Here is a 20,143-nt window from a genome sequence, read left to right on the forward strand (position 1 = left end):
AATCCACAAAAACGCGAATTACTTTTCCGTTTGAACCTTCCTAGCTTCACTGAACACTTTTCTGCGATAATGAAATAAGTTTTGGTTGACATATATAATTGAACCTGAATTATAGCCTATGTCACCACAACAGGGATTTCGTTTAACTTTTCGTCTTTGTAGGAAAGTGTTCTTATCTCTACGCATAACAAATCTTACGATTCCGGGAGCACTCTCTGACGATAGGACGGATTTGAATTAGGTTATTATTATCGTAATATTTATTGAATCATAAATGCACAGTTATTTTGAATCGTACACAATCTTTCCCTTATACAGTTTCATCCTGCGTTCCTCAAGGATTTAATCTGCCTCTTTATTATTTGTACTTTTTAGTAATGTCTTATCATCTGTTATCAAACACTCAAAGTCGTTAGTTTACGCTGATGATCTTAAAATTTACAAGGAGATTAACTCAATTACAAAATTTGACAATCAGCAACAAGATATTGGTTCTTGTTATAAGTGGAGTGTAACTGACAGTTTACCATTTAAAATTTACAAATTCTTTGTCATTACGTTTACAAAGGAGAAGATGTTTAGAAAACATTATAGTGTCAATGGAACTCTGTTGGGTAGGATTGATGTTGTGATTGATTTGGGCGTTACATTTGATACTAAAATGTCATTTAATTTACATTTAAAATGTTTAGTTTGTGAATCATATAAACGTCTAGGATTTATCATAAGAGACACAAAGTTTATGACTGACGTTTCTGCAATCACAGCTTTGTATTTCACATTTTTACGGCTTAAACTTGAATATGCTTGTGAAATTTGGAGCCCTTATTTCCAAACTCAAATTGATGACTTAGAACGTGTTAAGTATAAATTTCTTTGCTATTTGTATTTTAGAAACTACAATAGATCATCTATATTAAAGAGAGTATCTTATTCGTTAGAAGTTGCCATGCCTGTTCTAATTACTCGTAGATTGCATTCACAAAATATTTTATTGTATAAGATAAGATCATTAATTATTTTGTGGATGTGCAAGTTTTTTTTTGCAATATATTAAATTAAATGTTATATCTCTACGTTTAAGATTACATATACCATTTTCCATAAGGATGTCAAATATCATTCAACATCAACATTCCCCAACAATTAGATTGTGTAATCTTCATAATCATAGCCTAAGATTGATTTTTCTATACCATATGCTCAATATATATATATATATATATATATATATATAATTCGAAATTATTATAATCCTTATCATACCAAGGTAAGTTGATCAACGTTCCTAACAGAGGGGGTCCCCATGAGTTTTAACTCTACATTTGTTTCAGCGGTGTTATATTGATGCTTTCTTTTACATTTTTCAATCTTAGGCTTCGTAAGATCTACAGTTTTATAATTCTAGAAAAAATGTATATATACGTATATACAGTGTGTGTCAAAGAAGAGTACCCCTAATAATTAAACAAGAACGTCGATGCTACTGCATCAATATCCATAACCATTTGTAAATTGTTACACCTCAACACTTAGTTTAGGCTGCTACTTTTAAGATACGTAAATAGTGGATAAGTACGTATATACGGGGTGTGTCAAAACGTATCTCAAGAAACACATCTGCAGCTTAAAACTTACTATATAAATTTCGATCATTTTTATAATTTTGTTTTTTTAGCGTTTCTTATAGAAAGAATAATAATATATGCTACATTGTTGTATATTGCATGCTTTACTGTTTTTATCTATACAATAGATTGTTACATGGTTTGTAAATCAAATACTATACAACACTACATTTTAATAATGGGACATATTTAGTATAATTTCTACTCTACAGGAAAAAAATCTTGTGCAAACGTGAAGTTTGCATTTTACGAGTTGGAACAAAATTCCGAGAAAACACTTCAAGTTTGAACTTTCCTGTAATTTAAGCACATATACCGATGGCAATTACCACACTTTGTTTTTTGATTTCCGATCCAAATTTCGCGGACATAGGCAGCATCGTTCACTTTTCTTCTGCTTCTGCACTTTTGAGTTAGTTGTGACGGGACTTTGGATGCTTGTACCCCCGCTGATTCTATGGCCTTCAAGACATGAGTATGTAACCCATCGGTATTGGTAGCTCTTCGTGCTATGTTTCGATTTATTAGTTGTAAAAAGAATTTGTATTTTTATTACGCTCTTTCTTCTTCCAGTCAGGGTTTTCCAAAAGTCAACTGACGAATGAATTTAGTGCTGCAATGGCAATTATGTTCTTAGGAGTCTAAAAGGCCACACGGAAGTTGTCTAGAGCATGAATATTCCTTAATCAATTCGCCAGCGTGTTGGTAGCACACGAACAACTTTATTGTTTATGAGGACGTAGCTGACGATGGCCATATCATCAGAGAAGGGAAATATTGATTACAAAATTTCCCTGTTCTTAAGAGTGTCCATCATTGGCGGTGTGTCTGGTTTCTTTGCCCTGAGTGTCCTAGTAATGGCAATATCCATTGTCGACAGAAATTCTGCAGTTGGTACAGACGTACAAAAATAATAACTCTTGAGAGACATCTTCCTGTTCCGTACAAAGGTTCGTCATGTCACATATAACGCAATGTGCAATTTTTTCAATTAGGTTTAACGCTTCGCCTTTAAGAAAAGTTTGAAGGTGCTAAAACTTCTGTACTGTGGAAATGTTTTCATTCTCGTGAACAAGAGATATAAAGGTTGTCTTATATGATAACCAACGTTTACAGTTCCCGTCAAATGCAGGCAACTGTATGACCGGTAATTTAACTTGTGCGCTACTGCTAGTGCTATTATTAACTGCTGATTCTTTATTTCCATGCTTCAAAGAAGTGTTTGCATTTGAGCCTCTAAAAAAAATACACATTTTTAATTTCTTCAAGAACGTTTTCTTCTTCCGCTTCGGGGTCAATTTGATCACCTCCTGTATCTTGCACCTCCTGCAACTTTAACCAGACGTTATTTAGATATTTTAAACGTGCACGTATTTCTTCTATATTGCCTTCATTTGCATCAAAGGCCTGAACAAAGGTGTTTATTCTCGTTAAGTGGCCCCTGTATGCAGATCTTTGTTTTAAAAGACACTGGTATGATTCAGTCATGATTAAATGCTACGTAGAAATATGAAGAATAAAGAACTACTGACCTGAAATTAATGTTTTTTTTTCTTTTTAAAAAGATATGAAATATACTCCAGAAGCGTGGTCCTCGTACAACAGCTGTCCGCCTACACCAAAACGTGATTATTGTCCAACGTACGTAATAGCACCACATATAGGCCGACACACACATATTTCTCTTCACAATAGCACAGAACATTTTTCAGAAATCTTTGCACTCATGTGGCCCGGATAGGATCAAATGTACAATTGAATGTATTTATATTGCTGAAAAATTGTAATCGTATATGTTGCTTGCTAAACTAATTTTAACTTCAAAAACTGCATTTAATCGAGTGTGTTATTAGATGTGAATTATGATTTAAGTTATGGCGATCATTTTTATTATGACTTGTTATTTGAAATGTAGGTGTTACATATCCAAGTGTTATTTTCGCTCATTGGGATTTAATTATTTTTTGCACTTCTATCTTCTATGTAGGATGATTTGTTCAAAGACGATACCCTTAAGGACTTTGTTCCTGAATAACAAGAAAACATTTTTTAAGAAAAAGGAGTTTAATGATCAACACTTGTTATTTAGTTTGTCAAAAAACAGGTTTCAACCATTAACCAAACATCCTCTCTGCACAGTAAATCAAAATAGCTGGCAGTGGTTAGTAGGCCGTTTTTACAAATATGTGTCAAAGTTGGTCTACCGTTAGAAAAATAGTGCAAAGATGGGTCATCTTAAATTTTACTTCGACATCGTATATAAAAGTACTTAAATATAATTAACGAGTGAAAAATAAAACTTATGTAGGTGTATTACATGTCCCACATACAAACTATAAACCATCACTAGTGTCAAATCATGGTAACCCATTAAATCTACAAACCGCACCATGGTTGCATTCTCATTCGTTGCCCAACGAAATGTTCAAGACAGGGTTTGGGGAGTGAGGGTTCAGACAGGTGATTTAGACCCAGATCACATCGCAAATTGAGCGAAACCAACATCGGTGTTTGGAGCAGCAGAGGGAGTGGCACGACCTGTTAAGGAGGCTTTTGCATCGTCTGCAGTAGCCCTAGGTTTGTCAGTAAAATCAGCGATGTTGAAGTAATGTGGTGGAATTACGTAACTGTTGGAAAATAGATTTAGAAAATAATGAACGACTTATATAAAATATGTTTAGAAAGTATATTATGAAGTTGTCAGTTCAGACATAGGGTACACTAACAGATTATCAATGGTCTTAGTTATATTGTACTTTACCCGTTCCAAAAGATTTTATTCATAAATTAAGAAACAAGATAAATTTTAACGCATAATATACAGAGACTTATTACAAAATTTATAAGTGAATTTGGAGATAATGTTGATTAGGAAGAGATGCTTATCCACAAAAATTGTCTGAGGAATGTACCGATAAGATTCTAGATAAAGTTAATTTTGGAAAGGTTTCTCACAATTGCAAACTTTCTGAATAACTTATACGCAAATATATTGAAAAACTTGATTGGTGCCATCAAACTGTAACATCAAACTTTTTGTGACAACTTTATGAGATTGTGTTTATATGGAATGTTCGATGGAAATTTAGACGAGACAGCGTTTATTATTCAAGGATTTAAAGACAGGATTCCTAATAAATTTGTATTTCTATTTAATCACTAATGACATTAGAACAGTATAGAATTTGATGTTACTGTTGAAGAAATGTTTAATGTTTTTTTTAAAATAATTATTCGTAAAGATACATATATCTACACTTTGTAAAAACACTTAAACACATGCTAACCAGTCATATAATTAATAACTTATTTTAGTCAATCCTTTTTCTCACAGTGATAGCCAAAACTCATTACCCTTCCAGTGTGAATCTCATACTTGCTGTAATCAATTAAACAGCTAAACATTGTTAGAATCTCTAAACCTCTCGTATACCATTCAAAGATTATTATATTTTCATATTCGTCATTAAGATGCTTATATAGACTTCTCTTTTGAATCTTATAACACAATTAAGGTAATGATCATTTAGTTTATTCCTTTATATATATAATTAAGCAATTATATTTTAAACTTTCATTATTATATGGTGCTGCTGTTCCCGTTAACTTTAGTTTTGAATTCTCAACTATTTCCATTTACTGATCAAGTCAATCTAGTCATAATTGCAACTTTTCTAGATATTGTTTAGTCTTTAGTGAAATGGCATTCGACAATACCATAGAGTTTATCATAAAACTCCCCATAGAGCATAGAGTTATATTGAAATGAAATGAAATGAAATCTGCGAGTTTTACGTCCCACGTTTATGCCGGTTAGGCTAAAGGAGACGGTGATGATGAGTAATGAATAAAATGGTGGAATGAAGAAAGTAGGAGGAAACGGGAGAACCCCGAGAAAACCCACGCAAACGGTGTTTGTCAACCACAAAGTTCACTTGACGGGGGCTGGGATCGAACCCAGGACCCCAAGCACCAGAGGTGAACGCTCTACCACTGAGCCACCGCGGCCCCAAGGAGTTATATTGAGTAATATTTTTGTACACATTCGTTCCTGAAATTATGAAATCTTGTTTATGTTTTCGTTTTGGCTCAATTCTATAAACTGATGTTAGCAAGAACGCACTTGTTCTAGCTAATTGATAGTCACAATATTGTAGTAGATTTTTTCATTTAACTAACGCTTTTCGGTCTTTAAACCCTTCGGGCTTAAAACTATCAAGAATCAATGTAGTCACAAAATATGCTACACCAAAAATTACATTTAATTTGTTCCTAGCAAATACCCTTCAATCTGTAAGATCTATCCATAGTACCCATATTTATTATATAGATTTTTTAATATACGCTCTTTTTGGTTAATATCAATTAACAGCATAGAACACTAAATTTCTATTACAATATTTTCTTCATTTAACAAACTAATAAGTGAATAATAAAACTATAACTGTTGAACATATAGTTTTTTATCTTCATAATAAACAACATAATAAACAATTTTATATTTAGGTTTAGCATTCTCATACTTTCTCTTATATCCTTTTTCGAATATTATTTGCTCATTTTTCTTATTAACTTCAACAGCCTTTATACCACTCTGTTAACTTTATTATTACGCCTATTAACAAATTCTTGTAATATATCTATCCATTTTCTTGAATAATATATTTGGCCAGTTCTCTTGATGCGTTTTATATAGTACATTTTTTTAACAGTTATCTTAATGCGTTTTACGATAAACATTGTACCAGTAAGTGATGTGTAAGATTGCTAGTGTGTCCCTTTATCAACTTTTTTGTATTCTTTATTATAGGATCCTTTACCTTGGTAAATTTGTATTTTATATGTATTTCTAGTTTCTAGTGCTGATTCAAATGCCAGTGTAACTTTCACACTTTGCCCTTTAAAATGAGTAAACAGCAATTTTTAGAAAAATCCAATAACCTTAATAAGTATTTATTAATGTTTTAAATTTAGTTATACCCTTTAGTACACCACTATCCATTTCTGAAAGATCCGCTTGCGATAAATCAATAACTCCTTTTGTAATAACGATTAATCTCGTAAAGTTTTTTTTTCTTGAAAGCCAGCGAATTTCTTCTACAATCTGCTCTCTAATAACTTTAACTCCTACTGGTCAATCTTCCTTTTTTACAAGTCGAGATTTAATAATACCACACAAAATACAAATTTCATTCTTTATAGACCTTCCATCTTTTGTTTGTTTTATTCTAATACTATCTTTCTCTTTATCTATTGACTTTTATTCCTATAACAATACATCATATATATTTACTATCTATAAAATTGTAAATTAAAAACTTTCACTAATCAATACTGCCTCACCAACATTCACTTTCTCAATATCACTTAATATGATTTCATCTCAATTGTCAACATCTTCTCATTCCACATTCATAATTAGGAGAAATAATTAGCCACGGTTCAAATGAGAATCTTTAATGGATCTAATATTTAACATAACATTTGTATTCATATTTAATGGAACATTTTAAATTAGAGTATCTATATGCATTAACTTAAATTTTATCGATAAAATATGCATAGAGGCGTATATATATATATATATATATATATCGATCTAGTTAACTAAAGTATTTGTTTCTTTTTATTACATTTTTATACATTTCAAAACATTTTTATCAGTAGCATTGTATCATTATCAAATATATTCATTTTTAATATATAGCAAGTTATATCTTCCAGTTTACTGAACTTCTCTTTCTATATATGCGTAATAACTAATAATAATTTCCCTCCTATATGCCGAGCTTTTGTTTCCCTGTAACATAATTACATTGTTCTTTCAAAAATCTATAAGAACCTTTTCAAGTAGAGTAAGTTCAAAATATATTTAGAACATATTATAAAGGCTTACTTCAATATTCATTCTTTTTCCATTATAAACAAATTCTTAACCATTAGATAAGTGAGTATTCTGAAAATGGGATTCCTAACATCTCGATCGACATAATAAGCTTCTAGATTCCTTCTACATATAAATATAAAAGCCTCATGCTTCATTATTGAGTAAGTGTTGGTAAGAATGTAATGGTAGAGTACACATGCTGTGTAGCGTAAGGTTAGTAATCTGTGATTGTCAAGAGAAACTAGAGATTGCCAAGATAAACAAGATATAATGAAGATTCAGATTGTATGTCGTGAGGACAAAAATAGAAGAAATAATTAAGAATATGAATGTGAAAGATTCAAAGAGAATACTGCTCAGAAGTATTCAGAATAAAAGTACGATTCCAAGTAAGATTAATGTTGTTGATTTATATGTAGTGAACACAGAAGTTTTAATTACTTGAGTTATTCTATTTCCGATAGTTTACGATAGGAGTAATTGAATCTACAAACACTAGCCAAATTCTCCTTTCACATTTTTATAAAGTAACAGTAAGGAGCATCATAATGCCAACATCTTCATTTAAATATATGTGTTTAGCTATTGTTTTCTAATTCGCTATTTAATACTACTATTCATAGACTCATCACTTACTAACGTAACTACATCTTCTTGATTAATGTTATTAGCTACATTGACAATCTTTTATTTTAAAAATCGACCTGTGTATCATTTGATGTAAAAACTTTATCTGTTTCGTTCTCGAAACTAAAATGAGTTATATAATATGAAAATAAGGAATCTGGATTTCTATATTTTTCGAATTCTTCTTTGGTAATATTATCACTAAAATAATCCAATTTCAGCGTGTAAATTAGGAATCTAGTATAACTATCTTCTGTTTAACAAATTCTTCTTTCTTAAAAATACAATCACTTAAATTAGTCATTATTTTAAATTACTCTCCACTAATGTTATCATCTGAAATTTTAATTCTGTTACCTTAAATATTACCCAAGATATCCGTTTTTATATCAAAAATGTTTACTTAACAGCAAGAATAGCAGTTTGGGGAGTTCTACAAAAACAACTATATCACCCTTCTCAGCTTGAATTGAGTTTCTGATACAGTTAAATTTATTGTGGTTTGTTGGGAAAGGACATTTCCTCTATGCTCATATATGATTGGTTCGCTACATTCTGCATATGTTCTAAAAGTGGCGATTAAATCTTCCAGTTATGAGTTGTGCGATTTTAAAATAAAATCATACAGCTCATAACTGGAGCTTAGAAGAGTGATATATTTGTTTTGGGTAGAAATCGTCAAACTGCTATTCTTACTGTTAATTTAACATTTTTATATAAAAAGGGATATCTTGGGTAATATTAAAGGTAAGAGAAGTAAAATTTCAGATCGTAGCATTAGTGGAGAGTAATTTAAAATAGTTATTAATTTAAGTGATGGCATTAAAATAAAGTCATGCCTTCTGTTTTATTATAGTAAATATTTTAGTTTCAAATGAATCGCAGGTTATCTGTAACATACTTTGTTACTAGATAAGTTTTTCACCAAAATGTTATCCAGTATTATTAGTATAAATTAATATGCCAAAATATTAGCTAAATATTTTAACTTTATTTTTTCTTTCTTCGATTAATTTAAAAATATTTCCTAAATTACTGTTATGTAGTTGAGTTCGTGCTGTAATATACTCTTCTAATTCTTTTTGATTAACCATTTGGAATGTGATTAATGTTACAATTATATGATTTTCCAGTAATAGTTCAGCACCAGTGACATCTACACGAACTGTTAATTTATTACATTTACATGTGATTTTCAGTTAAATATGTTGAATAGTCATGTACGAGCTATTTGTAATTTTTTTCTGTGTTCTCAACTGAATAATGGAAATTTATAGTTAACAAAGATGAATTACAACTTCAATTAAATATTCAAATTTATTATGTGAATTAAATTAATAATTGGGTTTTTAAGTTTAAATTAAAAGAGCAGGTAAGAAAAATACTAATAATGGATGGTTATTCCTGATGATATTTAATGGTAGGACCGGGCGCGGGTGAAAAAACTACATCACTGATTGACAATTTTATTAGAACTGACTGATTAGGATTAGAAAATATGCGTGTTAGGTTGGTTCAAAAATGGGGGAAAATATTTATTTATCGAATTTAACTTGCGGTACCCGTATCATTTGTTACACCACTGGAAAAAGATGCATTGGTAACATTTAACCTTGTAGAACAAGTTTTAATGATTGCACAGATTGAATAAAATGTGACTTCTATTGGTATACAGTATATATTGTTATACATTTTGTTATACACATTTTAGTATACATGTTACACAATTACACATAAAAGAACAATACTGGAAATAATATTTCCGTTGTTAAAACTTTGTAAAATCTATTTTCACTCTAATTTTACATTTCACTTTCATATATTGCGTTTACTTAGGTAGGTTATTCTGTTACAGTCTGGATTTTGCTTCCTGAATTCCGCAGGAACTTGAAGTAGGTGCCGTTTTTCTCTTCGTTTTTTCGGTAATGCCGTTATACTATTTTATGAGTACAATTCAGGGTTCTGCATGGTGATTAACTTACTGAAAGTGTTTGACTACTTTACGACCAGCTAAGTAGTCACTGTTGGATTGTGATGTCTCCGGATTTTGTGGAAGAAATATTCGAACGCTCAGACGTTTAAGAAGCACGAAAAATGTTCATCGTGTTCTTCGTTTACGAAATTCCTTGACATTCCGGAAGCAAGTGCATCCCGAAGTATTTACAAGTGTTGTGGAAGCTCATCATTGCTAGTATATGTTTTCAAGTGTTTTATCATGTCTTGATATGTTTCTGAGAACAGTTTGTCGTCGAAGAACGACAAGCAAATGAGTTCTTCGCTCAAGCACCAGATTTGACCTGAGCTTTGCAAACTGTTGGATTGTTTGTTTCATATTTAAGAATTCTTTTTACTAATTCTAGATGAGCTCTTCGAGCTGATGCAGAAACTGGTGATAAGAATAACGCTTTCACGTAAGTTTTAACAATGAAGTACACAATGTAAGGAAGCTCTTTCTTGATGAGTAAGGTTGAATAAGTCTCTAAAAAGCCATATTTTGAATGCGTACAGTTCCTTTGGTATCATTATAGCGTGGTGAATAGCTGAGGCTGAAGCAAATCGCACTCCTCGGGGCGAGATTCTTCCAGAAAAATTGAAGTAAGTCCAATGGCTGGCTATATTGAAGATGGAAACTTGTAAAACCTCAAATTACATGCTTAATATTGGCCAAATCTATATTTCTTTGTGCATAATAACATCATATGCAATACAAGGAGTTCAAAGCTTCCTTAAAACGCTGTAATATTGCAGAACTCGAAGGTACATCTCCATGCAAACATTGCTAAGAAACTGCAGCCAAAACTATCTTCAGTATGTTGTGATGACAACATAAAGGCAAAAGGCTTATCTTATTTACCTGCTGTTATGACACAAGCGCCGCTGTAGCGACCAGTATTGTTGGCAGTTATATCAAATCGCATTTCACTTACTTGACCTCTTGACCTCAGTGCAGCTAGAAAGGCATCGGATTGAGTTTGAAGGCATGTTAAGGGCATGTTGCTGCGTTGGCATGTATTCGTCATCTACGAGGTTCACATAATTTTAAATTACTGCCACTATTTATATTGCTCGAAACAAACAGCATAGTTCTGTTAGTGACAGAGGCAGTCGTAGTACTTGTCTCCATCAGATCGTTTTTGTTGCTTCATGTTTGCCATCTTAGATTCCTTTCGAGTGAGAGTTCAGTCTACTATTATCATATAACCTCTTTGTCTCTCTTCCCTCTAAGCATTGAGAAAGATCTTGTCTTCCCTATTTTTAATTACTCTAAGAACATCCGCATACACTATATCATATAAATTTCTTAAATTTCCAACAAATATAGTTTCAGTCTCTTTATGTATTATAGATTTTCGGTTCTTGCTTTTCTTTAAATTTGCCCATTGGTCACTCAATTTTTCAAGTTTCACATTGTAACTTACTTCCGGTCAGAAATTTTTATCCGTTCCAAGAAAATAAAGTCTAGTTTTATTTCTAGTGGCTTCTGCTATTACAACAATGAACAATATATTAACTTTATCTCAAACTCACTATCATACCACAGCCCAAGACAACACTGTACGACTTATTCTAGCACTTGTTTTGGTAAACAAACGTTAATAATCAACTACTACACTTCAATATTATCAGCTTACTGGTAGCAAATATCTCACCGGCAGCGGTGTTCCTGGATTATAGTACTTCAGTAATTGAAATGAGAGTTCTTCCATCGGAAGACAAATGAAGTGCAGCAGCAACTTATCAATTGAGACGAACCCAAGTTATTTTTTGCTGAACTTGTAACGTATATGGGATAAAAGTCATCATTGCAGTGAATATTGCTTAGAAGTTGAAACATTTACAATGTTTGTAATGCCACAATAAATGCATATTGTAATGATGCATGAAAGGGAATAAAATACCAATATAACATGATAAGACAGACTTCGTTGATCATTGTTGCAACAATATTTCCTACAGTGGCATAGTTGATTTGTAATAAATAATGACACATTAGGATATAGGAGACTACATGCACGAAAGTAGAGGGCATTGCATTGTCAATACAGCAACAATATGAATTAATTTTGATAAATTTTAAGCCGATTGTGTAATCTGTAAATATTGAGCTATTGGTTTGAAATTTTGCATATATTATTTATTTTAAATGAGAACAAACTAAAAGGGTGCCATGTTAAAATTTGAAATTTTCGAAATTTGAGACCACTCTAGTTTATATGCATTCTGAACTGCTGAATCTAGTACCGAGAACGAATATTTTTCAGACATAGTAGGATATTAAAACTAGTTAAAGACAAGATTATGGAATTATGATATTAAATGAACGCGAGAAATATTCGGTGGTAGTATTTAATGATATCCTTGTACAAGAACAAACCAATGTGAGAAAATACTATACTTGTGGTTGGCATAAAGGATTAAACTGTTTCTATCACGGACAAAAATATTCTATACTACCAAGAAATTAATTAAAGACAACCTAAACTTTCTTTGTGTCATTAAAGAGAACAATATAAATATAAAACATATATATGATGAATGTGTGACGTCTTATTTAAGGTTTGAAAAATTACAATTATTGTGCAATAAGTGTTTGGGTGAAGGTCATGTTTCTCAACAGTAGATATGACTAGGAAATGAACATTGGTAGGTACAGAAATATAATTAGTTTTCTAACGTGTAATGTAAACGTGTACGAACTTATGTAAACGTCAATGAACCTGCCAAAACTCTTACGAACACGTTTTAATTTCTTTACATAGTAAACCGTTGTAAAAAAGCCAAAAATTTATCATGCTGGGACTAGAAATTATTAAACGATAAAAGAAAATTAAAGTGCTAATCTTAATGTATATGACAAACGTAAAGAGATAGATGTGCTTTTTCTATCAATGCAATTAAAGATTTAGGACAGGATACGTCAAAAGCCCAAACTTCAATCGAAATCTAATATAAGAGTTAGTTTCAGTTATATATAAAAGTGCAAGAGTAGATGAAACATATTATTAACTCCTCCTGTGTATAGTTACTAATAGCTACTTAAGAAAGTTAAAGTGATACTCCTATTTCAGAGTCTATAACTCTCCTTAACTCTGAGTCGATACTAATAATAATAGAGTCCATAACTTGGAAGAAGTCACATAAAAACTATCATGAATTAACTTGAGCATAAATAAATAAATGTCAAATTTGAAAATCAGAAGCAAATCAATATGATGAATCTGAATGTAAGGAATTACATGGCGAAGAACACCTGAAGAAGTAGTAGTAGAAGAACTGTTGTATATAATTTATTTGACTTTTTAAGATCTTAAAGAGATTATGTGGAAAGTAGGATTGAAATATACTGAGAAGTAGGGTAAACTGATTAAACATGAGGATGGTCAATCGGATTTAGGTAAAATTAAGATTTAAAATATAGAATTAAAAATGGCAGTTGGAAAATATTTGGAGTTTGATATAACCACACGATTTGACTCGAGTGAGTTTCACTTGCCTAATTCCGTATTTCCGGTATTTAAATAGAGAGAAACGATCTAAGAAAGAGACTCAATCCGATTTTTTCACTGCTAAGTCCAGAACATTAATTTTACGATCAAAATGAACGATGAAAATGATTTCCTTTAAATTCTTTGAACTTGGGCCTCGTAAAACAAATATCTTAAGGCATATTAGAATATATAAAGAGATACGCGAAGCAAAGAAGCACTGAAATCTGATACGTTTTAAAGAGTTTTCAGGAAGTAGACCAATGACTGTGCAAACATAAATCATTAACACTATGTGAAAATAAAATTTGAAATTGTCTTTTAATATTGAAATTGATGTACAAGGTAAATCTATTTGTTGAATTTATGATTTTGAAAAATAACTTTTAATACTATTTAAAAATATATTTCATAAATGAGAAAATGTAATCCTATACTATGACTTCTACTAATTAGACTTTAAGTTTGTTATGATAAAATATCATCTCATAAAGATGAATGTTCCAAGTAACATTCTACGAGAAAATGTAATTATGCTAATAGAGGATACAATAGTAAATATTGAGCAATTCTTAAAACAACAAAGTTTGAGTATTTGGAACACATCCATACATCTCTTATTACGCTATCAGTATTCCTTTCGGCATCAACGAGGATTATCAATATATTTATTCACGTTATATTGTGCTCAATTATCACAATATTTGTATCTGCTTGTAAAGTAATAAAGGCCTATATAAAAGATTTAATATAGATACATATAAAAATTGTTATAAAATATCAATGAACTATATAGGTTAGCTGACTACTATTGACTACGACTATTGAATTATTTATAGGTTAGCTTAATGTAGTCAAATAAATGAATGGAAAATTTACAGATGAACTTAAACTATGCTAATACAATTAATTATATACTTAACGTGATAAAATAACATTACAAAACGCTTAATAATTATAATTATTTACAGTTTGGAAAGGTATTTTGAAAATTTGAGTGATATACAATGATAATAATACATTGATTTTTACATCGTATTGTATATATATATGTCGCTCTCTGTGTGTGTGTGTGTAAGTTTGCTTCTCAAACTGCGACGTTTGAAGCACTTATTGAATTACAATATGGTAATAAACAGTTTAGTAGTATATTTAGTATGTTGGATGTGCAATTTTATTTATCAATAACGTGCAGAGGAAAGAGGATATTCAAATTTGGTTCGGAAAGGTAATTGTGATGTAAAATTTTGCTCTTTGCGGTTTATTTAATACTACTTCATGGAAATAATATTATTTGCGTGAGAACAGTGGCACATTCATCGACCAGGGAATAAATGTATTTCATATTATTACCTAGGTAAATTGCGCGACTAGAATAGCGAAGGTTATTTGGTATTGTTATTTAAAACGATGTTCTGGTGCAGATATCTGCTACTTATGTTTTTTTGTTTAATGTTTAATTCCAGATATAAACCAAAATTTTACAGTGTAAATGCTGGAGTTCTTAATGTAACTGACGAGGGACAAATACGGTTTGTATCGGCAATACATGTACATCCTGATTTCTATCACGACATTGTACATGATTTAGAAAATGGAGGGCTAGCAAAAAAACCTGTACATGACATTGCCCTGGTGGAGGTTAAGTATCATATTTTTAAGTAAATGAAACAATATTTATTAAAAGAAATATATGAAATTTATATATCCTTTTATTACTAATTTTTTTGTTATTTTATCTAGTATGTGCTTAAACAATATATCAATCTAAATGTTGGTTCAGTTTGATAAGCATGTACGTTATTGTACCTTGAATAACCATGACTACTATCGTAGGAAATTTAGATAGTCAGAAATATCAATCTAGTGTTTAAGAAAAATACACTTTCAGAAAAAAAGAAAACCCATGATATATATTAGTAATATAAAGACAAATCAATTTAACATAATAGTATTTAAAATGAGAACTAATTATTTTTTCCATTTGGGAAGATGAGATTATGCTTAGGGTAAGTGACAAGAGAGTAGCGCATGTGACAGTCTTGGAATAACGTACGCACACTGCTATTCCTAATATTTCATATGAAAATAGAAAAATAGTATATACTTAAGGAAAGTAACTTTATATACTGTACAAATATAGTAGTCTTATTCTCTATAGTACACCAAGTAAATATAGACTTATCAGCACATCTGCAAACGTTGTGGCCGTTTTATTTATGCAAAAATCATGCTAAGGAAGCTGCTATTTTTTTTTTGATAAATGCAATTGAAATTTATTCAACTCTCAAATTACTATTCCTGTTATTTTTTGTTCCAGTTTACAAACACTTACGTAAATGTAGAATTTGTATTGTCTTGTGCTCCAGTTGATTTACTTGAGGGTTAGAAGCGTATTGTGAGAGCTTGTTTACTTATAAATATTAATGCGTAATAACTACATCATTTGTTACTCACTGGAAGAAGTGAGACGTCAATTATTTATGTTGTAATATTATAATTTAGGGTATTCTTTGAATTCTTTGTTTGTCTAAATATTTCTTCACTATTGTGCTTCAAAATTTATTTAACTGGTTATCAGATAATTAAGTGAAAATGTGCAAAATCTTTTATGAAACAAATTTTCAAATTTTACAAAATAATATCAGTATGCATCTAGAGAAAGACACCGTAACTATTTCTGGTTGTTTGTTGAGTTAAATATAATATAGTGCATATAGAGTGTAGCAAAATGATTCGCGCGAAAATCAAATGATAAAGCAGTAGTAGGGCTATAGAAAAAGCACATAGTACCGTTGGAACATAAATAAATATATTCTTGTACAAAAATGTGAAAACTGAAAATAAAATTAGGACGTCTGGGAAAGCAATCTGTCAAAAAATTATGCAATTAATCATCGTTACTTCCTACAGCTGGGAAAGATATCATACCAACTGTATCTGTTCATCGTTACTTCCTACAGCTGGGAAAGATATCAAACCAATTGCCATTCTGATGTATCTGTTAACGCACGGACCCACTTTGAAAGTTTTCTTTATATCCGCAACTTGATAATATGGTAACATTTCATTTAGGAAATTTATACTCCTTGTCGTTTCTTGGTTACCTCAAAGATCAATTGAAATATTACATTATAAATTGATAATATTTCGAGTTCTTGGCATATGTATTCACTTACTCCAGAATTGCTTTATATCCGAAACTTCGATGTCGGGTAACATTTTTCAAGGAAATTTATACCTCGCTGTCGGGTGCTGGTTACTTCAAAGACAAAGTCAAATGTTACGTTATAAATTGATACCATACAGTTTTAGCTTCAAAAGGTCCACTGACATTACGAAAGACGCCTTTATACCACAGAGCTTAATGGTGGTAATATTTTCCTAAGTAGATGTGGGAAACCTGAATCCCGGTAGGTGAAAAATCGCCTTTTTCCACGGCCTCCTGATAGCAGGGATTCGATTTTGTAGCGTCGTACGATACGTGGTATCTATCATATCGCACAGCTATATAAAATCGAACACCCCGAACACTCGTTTTTACGACCCCATTTTAAGGGATATAATCGCTCCTTTTTCGACCATATTTTTCAACTCATATTTTCACATAGCACAGATTGCAGAAAACTATGAGCGCATATTTTACCATCACTCGTGTGTAACATAACACAGAATAAAGAGGGTGTACTCGTTTCCTTTTATAACCCCTATTTTAACATAGCAGAAATTATCTAATACAATGAACATATTTTCAAACCCTAATTAACAAAGCACACTTTTACAATTATTATCATGTTGAAATATTAAAACTTTACGAGGACACTTTTGAACCCCTACCGATGACATGAACAATAGTGGAGTTAAACTGAGAAAAAATGTAACCGATGAAAAAACAATTATTTTTTATTATCACCTTTTCAAGAAACTTAAGACTGTCATTATTTAGTGACAAATCAGGCAAGCAATATAGTTGTAGGAAAAATGTTAGAAAAACATCGTTCAAGTTGATTCAGGTTGATTCAAGTTGATTCGCTTTTGAGTGTACAACAGAAAAATCCTGATTTGCATATCATCATTGAGTATACAGAGGAGAAAAATCCTTATCCCAGTACATTTTTCCAACCTTATATAACATAGCACAGGTTTGATCACATATAGTAATTTTTTCAACCCCTATTTAACAAAGCACATATTATTTAAGACTATAAACACATATTAAAACTTATTTAACATAAAAGAGATTTGATCAGGTATGATAATAAACCTAGGTGCATTTATGATACCTAGGTGCATTTTTATGACTTGCTAACATTGAAAACTTAGAACTGACAATATTGAAGTCGCTTATGATACCTAGGTGCATTTTTATGACTTGCTAACATTGAAAACTTAGAACTTACAATATTGAAGTCGCTATTTTTATATGGATTTTTTTGTAAAAGAGTAAGTTATTTTTCTAACAATATTTAACATAACATATTCTTGTATTTATAGTTATTGCGGTATTGTTTTAACTATATTATATTGCAATATTTTTTAAAAAATATAATTTTTTAGATATTGTTTATTAAATTGCAAAGGAAATTAATAAAATAGTTTTTAATAATTAACTCCCGCATATATTTTTTGTACAAACAGTTATATGAAACCCTTAATAATCATTAAAAATTCCTACCAAATATCCCATTGCTTTTCCCTTCATGCCCTTCCAGAGGAAAGGGTGTACCTCTTGGACGGTCTAATCTAGTAAAAAAAAACACCTTGAATCCACGCCCAGCGGAGTAGTCAAAGCAGCAGCAGCAGGTGTAGAATAATATTTTACGAACTAGCAGTGACAGAAGAAAAGAAGAAGAAGTAGTCTCAGAGGAAGAAGAATAAGAGTTATTAGTGACGGAAAAACAAGAAGATCTAACAGTAGCAGCAGAAGCATAAGAAGAAGAAAAATAAATTTACCTTAGTGTTTTTATCCAAGTTCCATATCGTAGTTTGTGGCAAATACGCTATTTCATACAAAGTTTAAACGATTTTAGATGAAACTTTGTATACAGGGATTTTGTAATATGCAGATTACGAGTATATATATATATATATATATATATATATATATATATATATATATATATATATATATATATATATATATATGTTACTAAATATATCAGAAAAGACATTCCCTTTACTTATTGCATAGTGAACAGCTCTAATTCTCCAAGTAGGTGACATTCAGGGTATATTTGATCTTGTTTTCCGCAAAAAGATTGTGTTATTATTTTTGCACGCGTTTTGTGGGACGGGGCTTGAATAAATAGATTTTATAACAGTGCTGGATAATAAATTTTACTATGGAGAAGTCGAAAGAGAAAAGTAAAGTCATTTAGTGTGCTCCTGTGTTTTGAAGTCCTGAATTTATTATGATCAATAAGATTGGTGTAGTGCTCAAATTTCAGATAAAAGAAGGTCTTTTTGTTGGTAAAATATCTCGAGAATTTATTTTGTAATTGCTGAATTTTCTGGTATTCAGATTTTAAGTGTGTCTTCCAGATAACTGACGCATATTCTAATTTAACCCTAACATACGAAAAGTAAAGAATCTTGAATGTAATGCCATTTCTAAGTTCACTACTCATTCGACATAAAAAACGTATCCACCATAAACTATAAACTCTAGGTCAAAACAAATATAATATTCGTAATCAGCATGTTTAAAAATCTCATGATAACAAGTTTCATTCAAATCGTTTGAAATTGATATAAAAAGGCATACCCCACTTAAACTACGACAAAGTAAATATCATATTTGTCAAGATCTACGTCAAAGTAAATATCATATTTGTAATCAGAATAGTGTAAACCCCTGCCTACCAAGTTTCATGCAGATAGATTTAAATTGACTTAAAATAGCGTATACTACATATACTACAAGATTTAGATCAAAACAAATATCATATTCGTAATCAACATGCCAAAAACCAATGTATACCAAGTTTCATGCAAATCGTCCAAAATTGACATAAAAGTGTGTATCCTAGTTTGGAAGTCCTATGATTCATGGCTTATTTGTACACTTGCCTTGTTCTGTTATTATGGATTTATATATGTACCTACTTAAACGTAGTTATTACCATTATTCTTACAGGTTAACTTTACATAAACAATAAATGTTAAACTTCTGTCAGTTTATCTTTATACTTTGTTGAGGATACAAATAAATAAATCCAATCGATTTGAATAAAACTTTGTATCTAGATGATTCAGAACATGGTGATTACGAATATGATATTTATTTTGACATAGATCTTGTAGCTTATGTGGGATAAGCCGTTTTTTGTCAATTTTTGGACGATTTGCATGAAACGTGGTTTACTTATAACTTACGAATATTGTATTTGTTTTGACCTAGACTTTTATAGTATATGTGGGTATGACCTTTTATGTCAATTGCAACCAATTTTCATGAAACGATATCTAGAGGTTTTCGAATGCTGATTACGAATATAATTATTTTTTGACGAAGA

The 20,143-nt window shown here is 30.8% G+C and overlaps 1 protein-coding gene across 2 annotated transcripts in view; it reads left to right on the top strand.

Annotated features, from left to right (window-relative positions):
* LOC145683317 (trypsin-1-like) overlaps positions 1-20,143 on the top strand; it is a 632,151-nt gene that overhangs the window by 301,630 nt on the left and 310,378 nt on the right. For both annotated transcript variants that reach the window (XM_081754670.1, XM_081754672.1), the window contains exon 4: positions 15,095-15,269. In XM_081754670.1, coding sequence (XP_081610796.1) covers positions 15,095-15,269 — 175 coding nt within the window. The remainder of the gene's footprint in view (positions 1-15,094; positions 15,270-20,143) is intronic.

Source organism: Thermobia domestica, chromosome 4 (genome assembly GCF_964235325.1).
Source record: "Thermobia domestica chromosome 4, izTheDome1.hap1.1, whole genome shotgun sequence".
NCBI lineage: Eukaryota > Metazoa > Arthropoda > Insecta > Zygentoma > Lepismatidae > Thermobia > Thermobia domestica.